The sequence below is a fragment of the Pelobates fuscus genome, chromosome 7 (genome assembly GCF_036172605.1).
Source record: "Pelobates fuscus isolate aPelFus1 chromosome 7, aPelFus1.pri, whole genome shotgun sequence".
Taxonomy (NCBI): Eukaryota; Metazoa; Chordata; class Amphibia; order Anura; family Pelobatidae; genus Pelobates; species Pelobates fuscus.
Genome location: NC_086323.1, coordinates 28,173,295 through 28,192,268, shown reverse-complemented (window position 1 = coordinate 28,192,268; position 18,974 = coordinate 28,173,295). Strand labels below are relative to the sequence as shown.

General features: G+C 42.8%; 2 protein-coding genes across 5 annotated transcripts in view; one reads left to right on the top strand and one right to left on the bottom strand.

Annotated features, from left to right (window-relative positions):
* The window catches only part of SCP2 (sterol carrier protein 2), a 29,509-nt gene extending 28,796 nt beyond the window's left edge, over window positions 1-713 (bottom strand). For both annotated transcript variants that reach the window (XR_010084075.1, XM_063427838.1), the window contains exon 1: window positions 590-713. Coding sequence is in view for 1 of the 2 variants with exons in the window: in XM_063427838.1 (XP_063283908.1) it covers window positions 590-640 (51 nt within the window). In the remaining variant the exon portion in view is untranslated. The remainder of the gene's footprint in view (window positions 1-589) is intronic.
* Window positions 714-1,054: 341 nt separating this feature from the next.
* Window positions 1,055-18,684, top strand: ECHDC2 (enoyl-CoA hydratase domain containing 2). Of its 3 annotated transcripts, none has more exons than XM_063427205.1 (10): window positions 1,055-1,366; window positions 4,589-4,656; window positions 5,804-5,891; window positions 11,481-11,567; window positions 12,226-12,318; window positions 12,665-12,721; window positions 13,426-13,613; window positions 16,362-16,412; window positions 16,855-16,902; window positions 18,546-18,684. In XM_063427205.1, exons 1-10 carry the CDS (start codon window positions 1,243-1,245, stop codon window positions 18,621-18,623), a joined length of 882 nt encoding a protein of 293 aa, XP_063283275.1. In that variant the 5' UTR covers window positions 1,055-1,242; the 3' UTR covers window positions 18,624-18,684. The 3 variants fall into 3 exon arrangements, with proteins under 3 accessions (XP_063283275.1, XP_063283276.1, XP_063283277.1); XM_063427206.1 differs by lacking the exon at window positions 1,055-1,366 and adding an exon at window positions 1,403-1,750; XM_063427207.1 differs by lacking the exon at window positions 1,055-1,366 and adding an exon at window positions 1,809-1,817.
* Window positions 18,685-18,974: the final 290 nt, after the last annotated feature.

Here is an 18,974-nt window from a genome sequence, read left to right as displayed (position 1 = left end):
TAATAATAAGGCACAGTATAGGACAGGCTGTATAATAATAAGGCACAGTATAGGGCAGGCTGTATAATAATAAGGCACAGTATAGGACAGGCTGTATAATAATAAGGCACAGTATAGGACAGGCTGTATAATAATAAGGCACAGTATAGGACAGGCTGTATAATAATAAGGCACAGTATAGGACAGGCTGTATAATAATAAGGCACAGTATGGGTCAGGCTGTATAATAATAAGGCACAGTATAGGACAGGCTGTATAATAATAAGGCACAGTATAGGACAGGCTGTATAATAATAAGGCACAGTATAGGGCAGGCTGTATAATAATAAGGCACAGTATAGGGCAGGCTGTATAATAATAAGGCACAGTATAGGTCAGGCTGTATAATAATAAGGCACAGTATAGGACAGGCTGTATAATAATAAGGCACAGTATAGGGCAGGCTGTATAATAATAAGGCACAGTATAGGACAGGCTGTATAATAATAAGGCACAGTATAGGACAGGCTGTATAATAATAAGGCACAGTATTATTAATTATTATTATTATCCCCCCTACCCCTCTGTCATGCTTGCCTACAGGACTGACCTTGGTCATCCCCACTCCCACCACGAACACTTTCCTCTGGTTTGGAGCCATGGTGAAGTTCAGGTGATTCTCTGTACTATGGTCCCCTGTGCTTCCCGACACTAGTTATACCTTGAACCAGAGACCCGCCTGCTGCTCACTTAAAGCGGCAACCTCTGGCACTTGGCACAGATAGCGTGTGTGATTGTCGCTTTAAGCAAGCGTTAGCGAGCGGACCTATCAGAACGCAGCATTTGACAGCTACCGCCAGGTCACGTGACAGAGTGATACATGTAACTCGTTCCAGTCCAGCGGTAGTTCATGGATACAGTAACTAATCTATCAGGCCCTCAGAGAACTACAACTCCCGTGATGCTTTGCTATTGAAAACACTGAGTGATGGTTGCAGGGAGTTGTAGTTCTGGGATAGTTTATTCAGAAAGTTTGTTAGCCTTGGCTATGATTGACTGTTTGGGAGGAGGGGTGATCACCCTGGGGGTCCTGAGAGGGTGTGAATTACATGTTTAATAATAAATCGTGAAACCCATCCTACTAGCCACAGTTACTAGCCCTCAGTACTCCCTGGGGGGGCGGAATCCGCCCTCTTCCCACCCCGGATTAAGACACAATTGTCTTGACCGCAGGCAGTGTAAAGGGATCACCCGGATTGCAGAATGGGGAGTTTGATGAGAAGGCTGATCAAAGCTCAGATGGCTCTGCCTGGGCTAGTGAGAGGACTGAGCTCAGCCATGGGAGGCAAGGAGGTCCATTACACCCACTTGGAGGGAGAACATGCAGGTAAGTGTCTGCTGGGGGAGCATGGGGTCCATTACACCCACCTGGAGGGAGACCATGCAGGTTAGTGTCTGCTGAGGGAGTATAGGGGCAGGGGGTCCATTACACCCACCTGGAGGGAGAACATGCAGGTAAGTGTCTGCTGGGGGAGCATGGGGTCCATTACACCCACCTGGAGGGAGAACATGCAGGTTAGTGTCTGCTGAGGGAGTATAGGGGCAGGGGGTCCATTACACCCACCTGGAGGGAGAACATGCAGGTTAGTGTCTGCTGAGGGAGTATAGGGGCAGGGGGTCCATTACACCCACCTGAAGGGAGAACATGCAGGTAAGTGACTGCAGAGGGGGCAGGGGGTCCATTACACCCACCTGGAGGGAGAACATGCAGGTTAGTGTCTGCTGGAGAGTATAGGGGCAGGGGGTCCATTACACCCACCTGAAGGGAGAACATGCAGGTAAGTGTCTGCTGAGGGGGCATGGGGTCCATTACACCCACCTGGAGGGAGAACGTGCAGGTAAGTGATGGGAGGGATATAGAAAGAATAAGATCATCCAGGAAAGAAACAAACCGGGTTATTCACTAAAGTATGTTTTGTTTGGAATTTAAGTGGTTTTAAAATTTTGAGTAAAAATATAAGAACTGAAAAAAATTATCCACGTATGTTTTCGGTTTGTTATTTTGGCCTCAAATGTGAAAAAACGTTTAAATTCCGGTCAATCCACATTCTAGTGAATAAACCATAAAATGTTTTTTTTTTTTTTTTTAATATTAAGAGGTTTATTCATTAAGCCGGGACGTGTGGACCATTTAGATAATTGAGCATATTAAGGCTAAATAGGGAGATGGAAAAATTCCATCTCCGTTTTTTTTCCAGCTTGAATATTTTGTCTTGCTTTGTCTATATTCCATATTTCTCAGTTTATTAGTGAATAAATCCCTTGAATGTTTATTCTGGTACATATACACTTTAATGCAGAAGTAAAACTTTTTTTCCCACATTATTGTGAGTAAATTTGAGAAAGGGTGTCACGTGGGGACAGTGAGAATTTTGAGAAGTCACATTATCACCACAATATATAACGTGCATTAAGAACATGTCCAGACCCTACATTTTTCCCCCACATGTTTTATGTTGCAGCTGCTATAGTTGAAAATATTTTTTCCCCACATCACCTACACTATCCTCATAATGACGAAGCAAACACTAGATTTTAACTGAAATTTAACTGAAATTCCAACCCAGCCAAGCGATGTAGGGATTACTTTCTCTGTATTTCTCCTCCGCCTGACTTTTTTTTTAGACAGGTGTCAATCCCGACATCCATCACCAGGGACGGCTGCAGGGAATTGGCTGTGTCTATGGAGTATGGCGCGGAGTCCCTGGATACTCCATAGACCTCAATGCTGTATTCTCGCGCATGTGCGAGAGTGCAGCAATGACATCTACTCTGAAGAGGATCGGCCAGACCAAGATGGCTGCGCACGCGAGGGACAGGTTCAGTTAAGTAAATCCTAACTTTGCCTGTTCCCCGGCCACTGGACCCCCAGCAGCAATATCACCGCTAGGGAACTTTGCGATGTCGACAAAGTCCCCAAACGGTGACAGTGCTGCTTTAAACAGAAAAGGCTGAAATATCAACAGATCCTATCCATTAGGTTTGACAAGTTTTTAGCCTTCCCCCGATCTGTCTCTGAGCTCTGTAGGCAATTTCATTAAAGGAACACTATAGTCACCTAAATTACTTTAGCTAAATAAAGCAGTTTTAGTGTATAGATCATTCCCCTGCAATTTCACTGCTCAATTCACTGTCATTTAGGAGTTAAATCACTTTGTTTCTGTTTATGCAGCCCTAGCCACACCTCCCCATGATTGACAGAGCCTGCATGAAAAAAAAAACTGGTTTCACTTTCAAACAGATGTAATTTACCTTAAATAATTGTATCTCAATCTCTAAATTGAACTTTAATCACATACAGGAGGCTCTTGCAGGGTCTAGCAAGCTATTAACATAGCAGGGGATAAGAAAATCTTAATTAAACAGAACTTGCAATAAAGAAAGCCTAAATAGGGCTCTCTTTACAGGAAGTGTTTATAGAAGGCTGTGCAAGTCACATGCAGGGAGGTGTGATTAGGGTTCATAAACAAAGGGATTTAACTCCTAAATGGCAGAGGATTGAGCAGTGAGGCTGCAGGGGCATGTTCTATACACCAAAACTGCTTCATTAAGCTAAAGTTGTTTAGGTGACTATAGTGTCCCGTTAACCTCATGGCTTTGTTTTTGGATTGAGATGCATTTACAGCTGTGAGGCCTTAGAATTAATTGAATAGCCATGGCTGGACTCCAAAGAAAGTGTAGAAACCTTTCAAAGAAGATCCACAGAAATGGAATGCCTCTCCGCTAAATTTCCAGTGTCCTAGCAAAGGATCTGAATACTTGTGTACTTATGTAAATGTGATATTTCTGTTTTCTTTTTAACAAATTTGCTAAGTTTTCAGAAATTTTTTTTTGTGTGTGTGTGTTTGCTTTTTGATTATGACATTGAGTAGATACACTATGTCAAATGGTTCCACGCGAAAAAATGAATTGGGGACCCCTGATTTAAGCAATTGTAATATAAGGCTGCAACATACGTGGGGGGGAGGGGGGATAAAGGGGTTTGAATATTTTCTAAATGCACTGTATGTAAAGTGTCTCTGTGACCTGAAAATTATCTTGTGAAATCAACATGAGGCAGTGAAGGTTTAAAGGACTATTTTACGTATTGAGCTCTGTAATGTGCAGTCAGTGGTTTCAGGGATTGACTGAGGCAAGACTCTTTAGGACAAATAAAATCTTCAACCTATATATAAAAATTTTATTTTATTTTTTTAAAACCAATGTTCCATATGTGCTACTACAATTTAAATCTAGACCATGTCCCCTTTGCGTTTCACATTTCATTCGTACTCTTTGCACTTATTCATCGGCCTATGAAGCAGGTCAAAGCTTTGCTGTATATTGTCTGTGACGTATAGGCCCTAGGTGGCTGTCTAGCTAAACAAGCTGTGATTTTCTAGGGAAGCTTGGTTTTGCATCATGGGAATTGTAGTTTAGATTGAAAACTCCGTATTGTCTGCCACTGTTGCTGTCATTGTTAAGCTTTACTGCAGAACCTGTTCATTTGATTCTCTGTGTGACAGCGTGGTTGTCTATATCTAACTGCTTATTTATCGCTATTTTACAGGTATTGCGGAAATTGTGATGTGCAGACCTCATGCTCGGAACTCACTGGGAAAACTATTTGTTAACGAGGTACTACCATTAATTGTACATGTTAAAGGGCAGCTGAAACGTATGAGGGGAACTGCAAGATTATTTGTTTTGTTTTCATTTCTTATTGTGTGTGTGTGTGTTGCTAAAGCCCTTTATTTGTCTGGCGTCTGTCATTTTCTTCACATCAGCACTTTTACAATTTGAGGACAGAACCACCTCTCTAGCTGTCAGTCAAGGAGCTATGAAGGTTTTCATCCTTCTCCCCTGAGCTAACGGAAGCAGCAGGCGCACTGTGCTAGCACACGCACCTGCCTCCCCCTTTCTCATTGAGCAGTACTACCGCTCATTGAGACGCATAGCAAAGTCACTATTGTGTGTGCGTGCGTGATTGTGGCTCCAGCACCTCTAATTCGAGTACTCCCTGGGAAACGGAAAATAATCTGTGCTGGCGAAGAGGAAATGGCTTGCAAAGATTTTTACAAGCTTTTTTTTTTTTTTTATTATATCTATCATTATCTCCTCGAAAAATACATGCATGTTTAATTTGAGTTTTCCTTGAATAGTACTGATCGCAAAAAAAAAAAGGTCCAGTCCGGGAAAGTTCCAGATACCCACATTTACAAAACAGGAGTCCAACAATTGGGACTGTCCCTGCAAAATTGGGACAGTTGGCAACTATAGACACCACTTGTGCCTTAATGTTAGTTTTCATCTAATTCTGCCTCCTACCCCCTCCATATAAAGCGATCTTCTCTTTTTGTGTGTGCTTCACCTCCATATGAACTATTTCAATTTGGCTTGTCTCTTGCCTTCATCTGTGTCCACCCCATCACAACATTTACATTTCTCACTTCTTACTAGGAGTGTTACTTTAATATTCACGGTCTAAAGCTTCTCCTCATGCCTTTACTCAATATCCTCTTATCTTGTTCTCCATCAGCGTTAGTTGTCCCACTTGAGCTCTCTCCTTCTTCCTATCCTGATAAAGGTTCCCTCTGAATATGGGCCTCTTTTCTGTATGGCTAAAGTGCTTGACAGGTGTGGATATCAGAGAGGCTGTGTAGGGGGTCCTCGCATTTACCACTGTTGCCACCCTGTAAGCAGTGCTCTTGTATCATTTGGACATTCTTTACAGAACAAGTTGTAGACGAATTTTAAGAAATAACGTTCTTTTTTTGTGTCCTAGTTCTTCCATACTGTAGACAGTCTCCGACATGACTCCAGCGTCCGTGTCGTGGTTGTCCGAAGTGCCGTGAAAGACGTGTTCTGTGCTGGTGAGTATTTGTGTGTGTGTGTGTGTGTGTGTGTGTGTATGTATGTATGTATGTATGTATGTGTATATATATATATGTATGTGTGTGTGTGTGTGTGTGTGTGTGTGTGTGTGTGTGTGTGTGTATATATAGAAAAAATATCCACCTCACCGGGAATCCTATGGGCGGCACATAAAACAGTGATTAGGGGCACCCTAATAAGTCAAGCCGCTCACCACAAAAAGCAACGTTTGGCAAAACTAGAAAATAATCTAAGAGAACTTCGCCAACTAGAAAGCAACTTCAAATTTCAACCCACGCCGGACCTATTGGCTAAAATACAACAACTCCAGACCGCGATAAAAGATTTTATGTCCACAGATACCACCAAAGCCCTCCAATGGACCCGCCAACTTTTCTATGAAAAGTCCAATAAAGCAGATACACTACTCGCCCGCAAACTCAATCGCAGAGCAGCCCGTAAAAATATCACCAAAATTAAATCAAAAGATGGGACACCACAGGAGTCACCAGACAAAATAGCTACTATATTCCAAGAATACTTTACAGACCTATATGACCATAGCCCCCAACACAGACGTGACCCCACACTCTTGACCACTAAAATCAACAAATACCTAGACTCACTCACCCTACCCTCGCTAACGCCTGAAGGAGCCCACCGATTATCAACAGAAATCACATCGGAAGAAATAGCAAAAGCACTCAAAACTCTCAAACCCAACAAATGTCCAGGCCCAGATGGGTTCACAGGCCTCTACTATAAGACCTTTGCGACAGCACTTATCCCACATCTAAGCAAACTCTTCAACTCACTTATGCAAGGAGACCCTCTCCCTTCCGACATGCTACAAGCAAACATATGCCTCCTACCAAAACCTGGCAAGTCCCACCTTGACCCCGGACACTTTAGACCAATCTCCCTACTAAATGTCGACGTAAAACTCTTCACAAAAGTAATGGCCGAGAGACTAAACCCCCTGCTCCCCCTCCTCATCCATCCTGACCAGGTGGGATTTATCCCACACAGACAAGCCAGTGACAACACCCGACGCACCTTCGATCTCATCTGGTACGCAGACCACAGACGCCTCCCAACCCTCCTCTTATCCCTTGATGCAGAAAAAGCCTTCGACAGATTACTTTGGCCCTTCCTCTTTGCAACACTACAGAAATTCGGCTTCCCAATACCCTTCATCGACGCACTAAGATCCCTTTACTCATCCCCCACAGCCACTCTCCTCCTGCACTCTACCACACCCCCCACCTTCCCCATTAAGAACGGCACAAGACAAGGATGCCCACTATCCCCAATACTGTTCGCCCTCTCCCTCGAACCACTCCTCCAGACCCTCAGACATCACCAAGAAATTCAGGGACTTAACATCAGGGGAGAAACGTATAAGATCGCAGCATATGCGGACGATGTTCTCCTCACAATTACGGACCCACTACACTCCCTCCCACCCTTATCAAGCGAACTGGCGAAATACGCAGAAGTCTCGGGCTATAAACTCAATCTCGAGAAAACAGAAGCCCTCCCGATCCGGGTAAACAAACCCACACTCCAATCACGTCACCCATTCACATACCAGCACACAGCCATCAAATACTTGGGCATCACACTCCCAACAGACCTCACACAAACCTAAAACCTAAACTATACGCCCCTGATCGAAACCGCCTCACAAGACCTCGAAAAGTGGAACAACATGGCAATCTCATGGATCGGTAGGATGACATCCATCAAAATGAACCTCCTCCCACGGTTCTTATACCTATTTCAAACCCTCCCAATCCCGATTAACACCTCAGACTTCAAAAAATTGCAAACCAAGATAGATAAATTTATATGGGCTGGAAAAAGGGCAAAAATAGCTCGCAGGACATTGTACGTCCCAAACAAACAGGGAGGACTGGGTCTCCCCAACCTCACCCAGTACTTCCAATCAAGTCAACTGACACAAACAATCCAAATCCACGCCACCCCAGGCGCTAAAAGGTGGGTGGACTTGGAACACAACATATTTGGATCAGACTTCCCCTCCCTACAAATATGGCTCCCGAAAGACGCCAGACCACCGACCCCCACCACTTCCCCGGCAATACTAACCATGATCAAAACTTGGGACAAAGTCACTGAAAAGCACAAACTTATCTCACGCCCCTCTCCACTAATGCCCATTCTCAGGAACACGAACTTCACACCAGGTATGTCCCCGAGGGACTTCGCCCACTTCGAAGACAATAACCTAACCTGCATCCACCACTTCTATAAAAACCAAAACATCATACCCTTTACAGACCTCCCACAACAAACTCCCCTCATAACTAGAGACTTGTTCCGCTATCTACAAATCCGTAGCTATGTAGAAACCCCAATCATACGACAAGCAAGAATCACCCCTCTCACACCACTAGAAAGAGCATGCATAAATCACCCACTCCAAAGGGGACAAATATCGAAGATATACTCCCTATTAAGTAGACACACACGGGAAGGCTCTATGCCTTATGTGGCAGCATGGGAAAGAGATCTAGGCCCCACGAGAGAACAAGGCGACTGGGTAGACATCTGGGAAGCCACCGCAACAATATCAATATGTGTCAACCACAAAGAACAAGCTTATAAAACCGTTTTCAGATGGTACCTCACCCCGCTACGCTTAAAACAAATGAAACAAACTAACTCCGACCTCTGCTGGAAAGGATGTGGGAGTAGGGGTACATATCTACACACATGGTGGGAATGCCCTAGGGTAACCACACTATGGCAGCAAATAGCACAAAAGGCGACACAGGCACTTCACACAACCATCCCGATGGACCCATGGCTCTGGCTGTTATCCAGACCACTCAGAGATATCCCTAGAGCACAGAACAAACTCATAGCCAAATTGGCGCTAGCCACCAGGAGGGCAATAGCCGAAACATGGGGAAGCCCAGACACCCCAACAATAACGCAGATAACACGAAAAATAAACGAAGCCATGAATATGGATAAACTCACAGCCCTTATACATGACACCACTAAATACTTCAACAAAATTTGGGACCCATGGTTATACGAATTCCCACCTAACTGAAACAACTTAACACAGAGAAACAGACCAGGCGGGTGAGCCCACCCGAGGCGCACAGCCCTGAATACTACAAGATCCCCCTCCCTACCCATAACCCACAACACATCACCCCTCGTTTCACCCCATACCACACCCCCCCCCATCTCACTCACACACACCCTACGGGGATCTGACACCCACACCACATCACACGCAACCTACTTCACACAAGTTCACCAGCCGCACACAACCCAAACGCTCACGACTACCCCAACCCGCTAGATAAAGTGCCTCAAAACAGAGAAAACCCGCGACCATACAGCTGGGGACTACCGGAGACAGACTTACACACACCCAGTCGGGCATAGGCCACCAAAACTCACATACAGCCATTGAACCCGACAAGGAAGAAACCCTCACTGAGAGCCCACAAACTCGACCAGTATAGCCCACAGAACACAAGGCTCACTCACCCAGAATAAGGACAATCTAACCATACTGACCACCCGACCCCACACACCATACCCTCGGCCCACCCCCACTCTCACTCTCTCCCCACAAACCCCCAAATGGGAACAGCACGAACCAAGATTGAGAAAACCCCCGAAAACAAGGACGCTAGGGGTACCCTAGAGTTCAATTTACAACTCATCTATCATACAAACAGACAAGTCACTACTAGACCACACACACCACGAACCTACCCACAACCAGAGCAACGGAGCGGACACGCTCCCCCACAAAAACACTGTGACCAAAAACGATAACAAAAGACCAAGCAGACCGCAAATTCACAAGCTATTCAACTAAATGCTTCTTAATGTTAATGTCCACAATGCAACTCTGTATCAAATAACCTTGTTCCCAGACATTCCTTTCTTTCTGTACCCCCACCCTAATACCATACCTGTAACTCAAACTTCAGTCCGTAACGAAGAATTTATAATGCAAGGAAAAAGATCGAACATCGCTAAAAAGACAGTAATAGTATACTGGCAATTGATATATGCTGAAACTAACAACGATTGACTAGCACGTATATTTGTGATGTTTGGCAGCCATAACAGTACATATATATTCTGCAAATACTGTACCACAAGCTAACTCCCTGTTTTCTTTTCTGTACCCCCACCCCATAAAACAAAAATCTTTCAAAATAAAGAATTTATAAAAAATAAAAAAAATATCCAAGATAGCACTCCAAGGACTTAATAATAATAAATTAATAATAATACATTATTAAGTCCTTGGAGTGCTATCTTGGATATTTTTTCTATATTTTTGGCTGACAAGCACCAGGCACATAGGTTTCCTATAGGAGGAGTCTAAGATTATTTTGACGAGCAGCTAGGGGTGGTGACTAATTAAACTTACCTGTTTGTTCTGTATAAAAGCCAGTCATTTGTATGATCATTCTTTGTATCCTGATGAAAGTTCCAAGCTAGGAACTGAAACGTTGACATCTGTGACAATAAATACTATTGTTCTTAAATCCAGGAGTACCGGCATTTCTATAGAGAAATGCCGTTACTCCTGGATTTAAGAACAATAGTATTTATTGTCACAAATGTCAACGTTTCAGTTCCTAGCTTGGAACTTTCATCAGGATACAAAGAATGATCATACAAATGACTGGCTTTTATACAGAACAAACAGGTAAGTTTAATTAGTCACCACCCCTAGCTGCTCGTTAAGTGGGTTGGTCTGGCTACTCTGGAGCTTGGGCTCATATCAATATCATCTGAGTGATTACCCACATGTCATAGGAATGGTCCGCCTCCACATAAAGTATATCCGCGTTGCCGGGGCAACTGCCGATGGCGTTCGGCAATTGGCTGCCCATAGGACCGCTGACGGCGTGTGGAGTACTTCGGAGGCTCCGTCCATTTAACACGTGTCGGGACGCGTCTACTTAGCAACCGGAGCATGCCGATCCCACCGTACAAGACAACAACTCACATTTCCATATGGCTAAGCATCTATATGAACAAAGACTATTATAACCCAAATATGCTCTAAATAAAAGTGTTATTTGGTAAATGTCTGTGAGCTGGCATTATCAATACAGAAAATAAATTAAACATACATCAAGCATATAATATATTTCTCCTCTAAACATAGATTCATTAGTACCCCTTATATACATATCAAAACCCAATATCAATAAACCTGAAGATACATATAAGTATAAGAAAATACATACAAGTATAAGCAATGAAGTGAATAAAGTGCTAGGTCTTAAAGTGACCGTAATGAAGTGAATAAACTCAGAATCTTAAAGTGACAGTAATATAGTTGAAACCACACGAACAAGTGAGTTATTTTTTTTTTTTTTATATAATATATCTCATATGCCAAGTACCTTATTTCCCAGCATACAGCAGTACAAAGCAAATACTCTGTAGTGATAAATATTTTATATTTTGTTTTTCTAGGTCTTTTTAGGTCTCATTCATAGTATATGCGTGTGTGTGTGTGTGTGTGTGTGTGTATATGTATATAATTTATTTTATTTTTTTACTTGCAGGAGCGGATCTGAAAGAGCGAGCAAAGATGGACAATGCTGAAGCGTCGTATTTTGTACATAGGCTAAGAGGGCTGATGAGCGAGATTGGTGAGTGATTAGAACCTTTCTGGTTGGACTTGCAGAGTGGGACACAGACAGATTGCATCATAGAAGACTGCAGTGTAGGCCAAGATGATACTTTGACATTTTTGTATTGGGATACTTTGGAACTCTGCATTCTGTTGGGGTAATGCTTAAAAGTGTAAGAATGTGGAATTTACATGTTCCTAGTATAAAATCATATAAAGGGATCACCTTTCCAAATGAATAATTTGCTATATAATTAACCATTACATATCTATACCAACTTCAGAAGATGGAGTAGAAACCAAGAAGGTTGACAGGGGTGTCAGACTCAAGTCTCTCACTTATTGTTGGACTACAACTCAAATTCTCTTTCTAGCCTATGGCAATCGAACCATTAAGAGAGTTGTAGTTGGTTACTCCACCTTTCCTCTTGCAGCTGACCGGATGTAGTAACCGCCCTCCCCATTAGTAGAGTATGTTAACCCCTTAAGGACCAAACTTCTGGAATAAAAGGGAATCATGACATGTCCCACATGTCATGTGTCCTTAAGGGGTTAATGGGCAAGAGTAATTGTTGACATCTAGTCAATCCCAACTTCATACAATGCAGAATTCAGAAATGTTCATATCTGAATTGCAATCCCATGTGTTGTATAAATCTAACTGTCGTACTTTCCAGAGAGTCTCCCAATGCCGACCATTGCTGCCGTGGATGGCTATGCTCTTGGAGGGGGACTAGAGTTGGCTCTGGCTTGTGATCTCCGGATAGCCGGTAAGTATTTATCTAAACCAAGGGCTGTGCTCACATTACTGGGGAAACTGAAAATAAGATTACAAGTGTTAGACTAAAATGTTGACCTAAATTGTACGATGTCCTTTCCGTTCCTTCACAATTCTAGGGTTAGTGAGTAACAGTTACACAGAAATTAGCAATGTACCTTGCCTTGTTAAATTATTTGATATAATTTAAAAAAAAAAATGTTTTCATGGGGGATTTTACTACATCTTTTTGCAATGTATGATTCCTATAAATGTACTTTGTTTTCTAGAGTGAAATACTAAAGTTGTAATCACTGAGCATTTGAGGAAATACTTTTTTTATTTTTTCACATTTTCAGCTTCTTCTGCAAAATTGGGACTGATTGAAACCACACGAGGATTGCTACCAGGAGCAGGTAACAAATTGTTGCATTGTATGCACTTCGTGTACATATGGAGTTCTGCGTAGGGCCCTCTTTGCCTCTATTGGATATACTGTCTGCATAACGGTCAGAATGCTTTGTTACTTTTTCACTAACATCGCTCGCTTGGTATTAGGATGTCTATTTTGTGCAGGAAAAAACCTTCCCAGCCCCATTACACTTCCAGCAAAATTAATCTAGGACACCAGGTAGGATGTATACATGGAGTTTATTGGGTATCCTGCATTATCATATGTTTGTTTATCACATTAAATGTACTTTGTGGAGAACCATAAACAAACGCACTATTGAACTAATGTATAATCTAATTGCTATTTTTGTCTGTAAGGGGACCTAACCTTGTGATTACAACACTGTCTTGCGAATGTCAGAAGTTTCCTAATGTGTTTTATTGCATCATGCAGGCAGTAAGAAGCAGGAATTCATATGATTCAAATTGAGTCAATGTCTCTCTTGCATAATCTTAATTCACAATTACCAGTTATTGTATTTTTCTGCCAGAAGTGATTTTATTGTAAGCTCGTAGACAGAGCGTTTTCCACTTCTTATCTTTGTGATTTTCTTTATTTAAACTTTATCAAAGATCCCCGTTCTAGAATTGTAAGGCTGAATATGTTGGCGCTATATATAAATGCTAATATTAATAATCTCATTATCGAACACTTCCTGCCTTCCAGGTGGTTCACAGCGGCTCCCACGTCTGGTTGGAATTGGTGTTGCCAAAGAGCTAATTTTCACCGGCAGGCAAATCGATGGGGCACAGGCACAGAGTATCGGGCTGGTGAATGACATGGCACCACAAAACGAGGATGGGGACGCTGCGTATAAGAGGGCACTAAAGCTGGCACAAGAAATAGTCCCACAAGTATGTGCAATATCACAATCTTTCATTTCTTGGACTTAGCGAATCCTTAGATGTCAAAACCGTATTAATTGCAGGAAAAAAGAGGGAAAGTCACTTTAACCGAAACTTCAAGCGCTTATACCAATATATACAGATCTCAAATGTGATAAAATAACACAACCAATTCGTTTTAGTATTAGAATAAATATAAAAGTTTAAAAGTAGAAGAAAGCCTCATCCCACCTCATTTCTGCTTCTTTTGGGAATATCCTTTATTTGGAGCTTCTGTGTGGAGGGTGTATTTACTAAACTATCCACATAACCAGGGTCAGCATACATTCAGTGAGACGTGTATATTATTGCATGTTCGGATTGATATGTACAGTATTGTTAGTCCTGTATATCTTCATAGGGATTTTGCCTCCACTATTAGGATACATAGACATGGTTTCCATTTATTGTAGAGCAAACAAAATGTAGCAAAACCTGTGTAGATATTTTGTAACTTAGAATATATCTTGGCCCTCCCTACATCGGGACACTAAGGGGTATAACTTGGAGGAGTGGTTCAACCCTCTCCACAGTAAATGATCACCTATGAGCGAGCAGGCGGGATCACGAAGCACGACTCGGGTGGTGTGGGAGGCGTGACATACTAATCTACCGCCCCCCTCCTCTCGATTGTGGGAGTGGAGCAGCTTGGGATCCCCACTGAGGAGTGGGAGAGAGGGGTCTGAGGGATGGCCCTGCCCCAGTAGCACCGTGCCTTAAGTGGGAGGGTGGAAGGTGGATTTGTCGCCTGCCTCCCTCGTGTGTGGGAGGAAACTGGTTTGGTCCTCTATGAGAAATAAAGTGGCAGGACTCTGGAGGCGAACTCTGCCCCACCAGCACTATAGCCCAATCAGGACGCATTGTAGGTGTATATTGACAAATGGCCGTACCCACCTCATTGAATTCTAATGTGCTTCTATGGTAAACTGGTGGATAGGGGGAGTGAACGTAATAAGATTCAGACACACCCCCAAGTTGAAGGTAGAGCCAGCCAAGTAATTACTTATTTTCATAGGGTATAGAAACTGGCTGACATGCCGAAATGCGCGTCGTGCAACTTTTCACATTTTCACTCAAAACTTAGGAGCACTTATTAGCACTATGATTTTGTGTACATAGCATTTTAGTTTTATCCCAGGCAGGGAAAGTTTGGTTTAGGTAGGTACTAGTGGATTTATCCACGGTGTCGAGGTATGGTTAGGGGTAGTCTCTGCCATATAGACCGTGCATAGACTCCTAGTGGGGTCCCCATATTCCTACCCCCCCTATTTACCATTTTTTAAATTCCTACCTTTGCCTTGTGGTAATGGGCATTTGTTAGGGCATGTTAGCTTGTGTTATATTGGAGTGCAGTTTGAAGGCCTTGCTTTGTTTCAATATATTTTGAACAAGTTGAACCCAACTCCACCCGAGAACATCTACACGGACCCCTGCACTTTTTCTTCCCACAGTTCTAGTTACTGTTGTAATGTTTCGTCCCTAGAATCAATAAAGGTAGGGACCCCTTTCCCCCTCTGTATTAACAGAGCTTCTATTCAAGACCCCTTAGGCATTAGGGATTCCTTCCTTTTATATTGATATGTGTTGTAAGGGTTACCCCCTTTATTTGAAGCTCGTAATAGGCCTTTGTGAGGTCAGGCCATGAGCCCTGCATGTAGATCCAGAGTCTTGGATTGTACTCCCTTACTACTCTCTTGACTTTTTAGAATCTCACACTGTAAGGAATTGGGATAGGCAGAAACAATGTTGCAAAGTGAGATGCTTGAATATATAGAGCCTCTAAAGCAGTGTTCTGCAACCTTTCAACACTGCGGGCGAAAAGAGGAGAAATATTTTGTGGACCGGCGTCGGCCAGAAATAAAAAACAATGGTATGTGTGTGAGGGGGTCAGTGTAGCGTGTGTGTGTGTGTGTGAATTATTGTGGTTATGTGGGGTTGGAGAGTAGATGAATAAATTTGATATTCAACCCTCCCTGCTTAACTTTGCCTGGGAGCGGGGACAGTACTAATCTCTGGTGTTCCAAGTGGTGATGGTGAACTCTAGCAGCTCAGGCTAGAGTTCGCTCTTGTGAGATTCGGAACGTTGCCGTTGGTAACCAAGGCAATGCTCCAAACTCGCGAGAGGAGAACCAGGCGTAGCTGCAGGTTAAAGCTCCTCGGGTCCTCTCTTCCTCCCACCCGTGTCGGCTGCAGCATTACACTGCTAGCGGGCCGGAGAGGGAGATCTCTGATCTCCCCTCTTGTCCTGCAGGGGAGAAGGAGGCACAGTTGTCATATGATCATAGCACCGGGGAAATATTTTGCTGCAATTTATTGCTGGTCCGTGAAAGCTTTCACCCGACAGTATAGTAGAGTGAAGGCTTTCGCAGACCGGCAAATTCTTCGGACCGGAGCCTGTCCGCGGACCACCGGTTGCTCTAAAGGCAGCTTAACGTAACTTAAAGGGACACACTGTTCTGGTGTGTATAGTTTGTTCCTGCAGGCATTTTCATGTAAATACTACTTTCCCAGAAAATGCAGTGTTTACATTGCTTCCTGGTGTAGACAATCATTACATACAGATATCCAGAGGATCAAAAACGATGTGTACATGAGCCAGAAAATCAACTTGTAGTCAAAATATGTGCATTCTCAAAAGTAACAGGGAATAAGTAGATGCTATATTACTACCAATAGTAATGAATACTAACCATAATAATAAATACTTACCCTTTCCAGGCTCCTGTAGCTGTGAGAATGGCAAAACTTGCAATGAACAAAGGAATTGAGGTAACATTGTGTCTGTTTTGGCATACCGTAATTTAGTTTAACATTACTCCGGATTTCTAAAATGTTTGTTTCATTCAAACCTACGATGTGCATAATTCATATGCTGCAGCTGGGAATGCAATTAACTAAACAGGGCAGTTCACAAGCAATTCCTCATTTATTTGATTCCGGTGCCCCTCATAAACACACAGACATTATCATCGAGAAAGGTGGCAAGTGATTCCGATTCTGTGTCACTGGTTAACTCTAATGTCACGATCCATGCTAGCTGCAGAGCCACAAGTTGACCGTGTAGTACACTGACTCGTTAAAATCTTATAGTATGTTACAGGTGGTTTGACTTTAAAATTAGTACCAATTGTTAATCAAATTTAAATGGCTAATTAGTTTTAAGGTGGCTGTAGAGTGAATGCATGTCACAGATTATCATCTTTTTAAACAGGTGGATATGTCATCAGGAATGGCCATAGAGGCGCTGTGCTATGGACAGGTAAGTGACAATCCATGATGGAGATACTTTATTTAAAGCTTGCGGTGGCTGAAAGGGGTGTGAGCTTTAAGGTAAACTGCTCTGGGAATCATGTACTCCTTTAGAATTTAGATGGGGGCTGCAACACATGGCGGCGTGCACCTGGTCGCAGGGCTGTGACCGCGCTATGTATGCCAGTGCATGCAGATACACATACACTTAAAGGACCACTACAGACACCCAGATCACTTCAGCTCAATGAAGTGGTCTGGGTGCCAGGTCCCTCTAATTTTGACCCTGTAGCTGAAAACATAGCAGTTTCAGAGAAACTGCTATGTTTCACTGAGGGTAATCCAGCCTCTCGTGGCTGTGTCATTGACAGCCGCTAGAGGAGCTTCCGCGATTCTCACTGTGAAAATCACAGTGAGAAGACACCGAACCTCCATAGGAAAGCATTGCGTAATGCTTTCCTATGGGTGGTTTGAATGCGTGCGCGGCTCTTGCCACGCATGCGCAACCGGGTCGGAGAGATCCCCGGCGCTGGAGAAAGGTAAGTGCTTAAGACAGACACACACACACACACACACTTTTTGTAAAACATTTAATCCCCCCAGCCTCCTTACCTGTGGGAGAGCTGAGGGGATTCTCTGGGGTCCAGTGGTGTCACCCGGCGGGCGCGCGAGGGAGCACTCTCCCCTGAGTGCTTCCTCTTCAGCTCCTTCAGTGTCAATGAGACAGCCACTAGAGGCTGGACATACCCTCAGTATGTTTTCAGCTGCAGGGTTAAAATTAGAGGGACCTAGCACCCAGACCACTTAATTGAGCTGATGTGATCTGGGTGTCTAGTGGTCCTTTAAGTGTATGTGTATCTGCATGCACTGGCGTACATACCGCGGTCACAGGGGTCACCGCCCCTGATGGGCCGGGCCCGGTTGCAGCCGCGACCCCTGCGACCCCGGTATGTACGCCACTGAGTTGTACATATTATCAGGAAGTACAGCAAAGCTTCCTGTGAGCTGTTCTGAGCAGAACTGAGGCAATGCCCAGATAACTGTAATATCTGCTAATAACCCCTTTGCAGTGCTAAATTTAAGATGTCCAACAGTTTTAACTCAGTAGTCCAGAATGAAAGGGTCCAAATTGGTGTAGGCAAAAATTAAGTCTGCAGGTTTAATGTGTAGGAAATGGCACATAAAATATAATACCTAATACATTTTTTATATTATTATTTTGCATTGGTGGTTGTTGGCCATTTTAGTGCATAGTTTAACATGGACTTTGTGTTTAAATGTGGCTCTTTAAATTGCCTTTAACATAGGAATATCCATTTACTTTATGTCCCAGAGTTGTAAGTATTTTCAGAGCGGAGAAAAAAACCAAATAAAAATCAGGAACACTCTTAGATAGTACTTAACATCATGACTTTAAGAAAGGAAGTCCATTGTGCAACTTCTGAAAATATTCTTTTAAAACGAATACCAAAACAAATAGTCTTCCTGTTCAATATTTGAAATCTGCCGTGATGGCGAACATCAGATTACTTTTTTTTTTTTTTTTTTTTCGTATCACGCAAGAATTTCACACAGCAGTGATTAATGTTGTGAGCCCCAAAAATGTTTCTCTCCCCTAGATTGTTTATGAAATCGTTTTTGTTTTCCTGACAGGTCATTCCGACTAAAGATCGTCGGGAAGGAATGTTGGCTTTCATTGAAAAACGAAAACCACAATATACCGGAGAGTAACGCCAGGCGCTTGTTCAGTAAAGAATAAAGGATCATTTCTATCTGTTGACTTTTCAAACATGCAATATTTTAGTAGTTTTATTACCAAACATTACAACTTATTTGTAAGTGGGTTGTTCATTGTTTAAACGTGTCTGCCACTAAACAGATTGACTGACTAAAATCTACATTTTGTAACAAAATTTATATAAATTTTTTTTTTCTTCTCCTTACACCTTTTGTAGATGAAAATTGGCAGCCTTTTACTACCATTATTCTCTCTATATTATATATATATTTATAAAGTGTAAACTCTCGATTGCTCTATGACTTTTATACAGTGTAAAAATTGCACAAAATTACCAATAAACG

What these genes read in the sequence shown, in the direction of transcription:
- ECHDC2 (XM_063427205.1), top strand. Translation starts at nt 1,243, where the DNA reads ATGGGGAGTTTGATGAGAAGGCTGATCAAAGCTCAGATGGCTCTGCCT. An exon ending in AGGATTGCTACCAGGAGCAG is followed by an intron (nt 12,722 to 13,425) that starts GTAACAAATTGT and finishes CCTGCCTTCCAG; the next exon opens with GTGGTTCACAGCGGCTCCCA. An exon ending in CAATGAACAAAGGAATTGAG is followed by an intron (nt 16,413 to 16,854) that starts GTAACATTGTGT and finishes CTTTTTAAACAG; the next exon opens with GTGGATATGTCATCAGGAAT.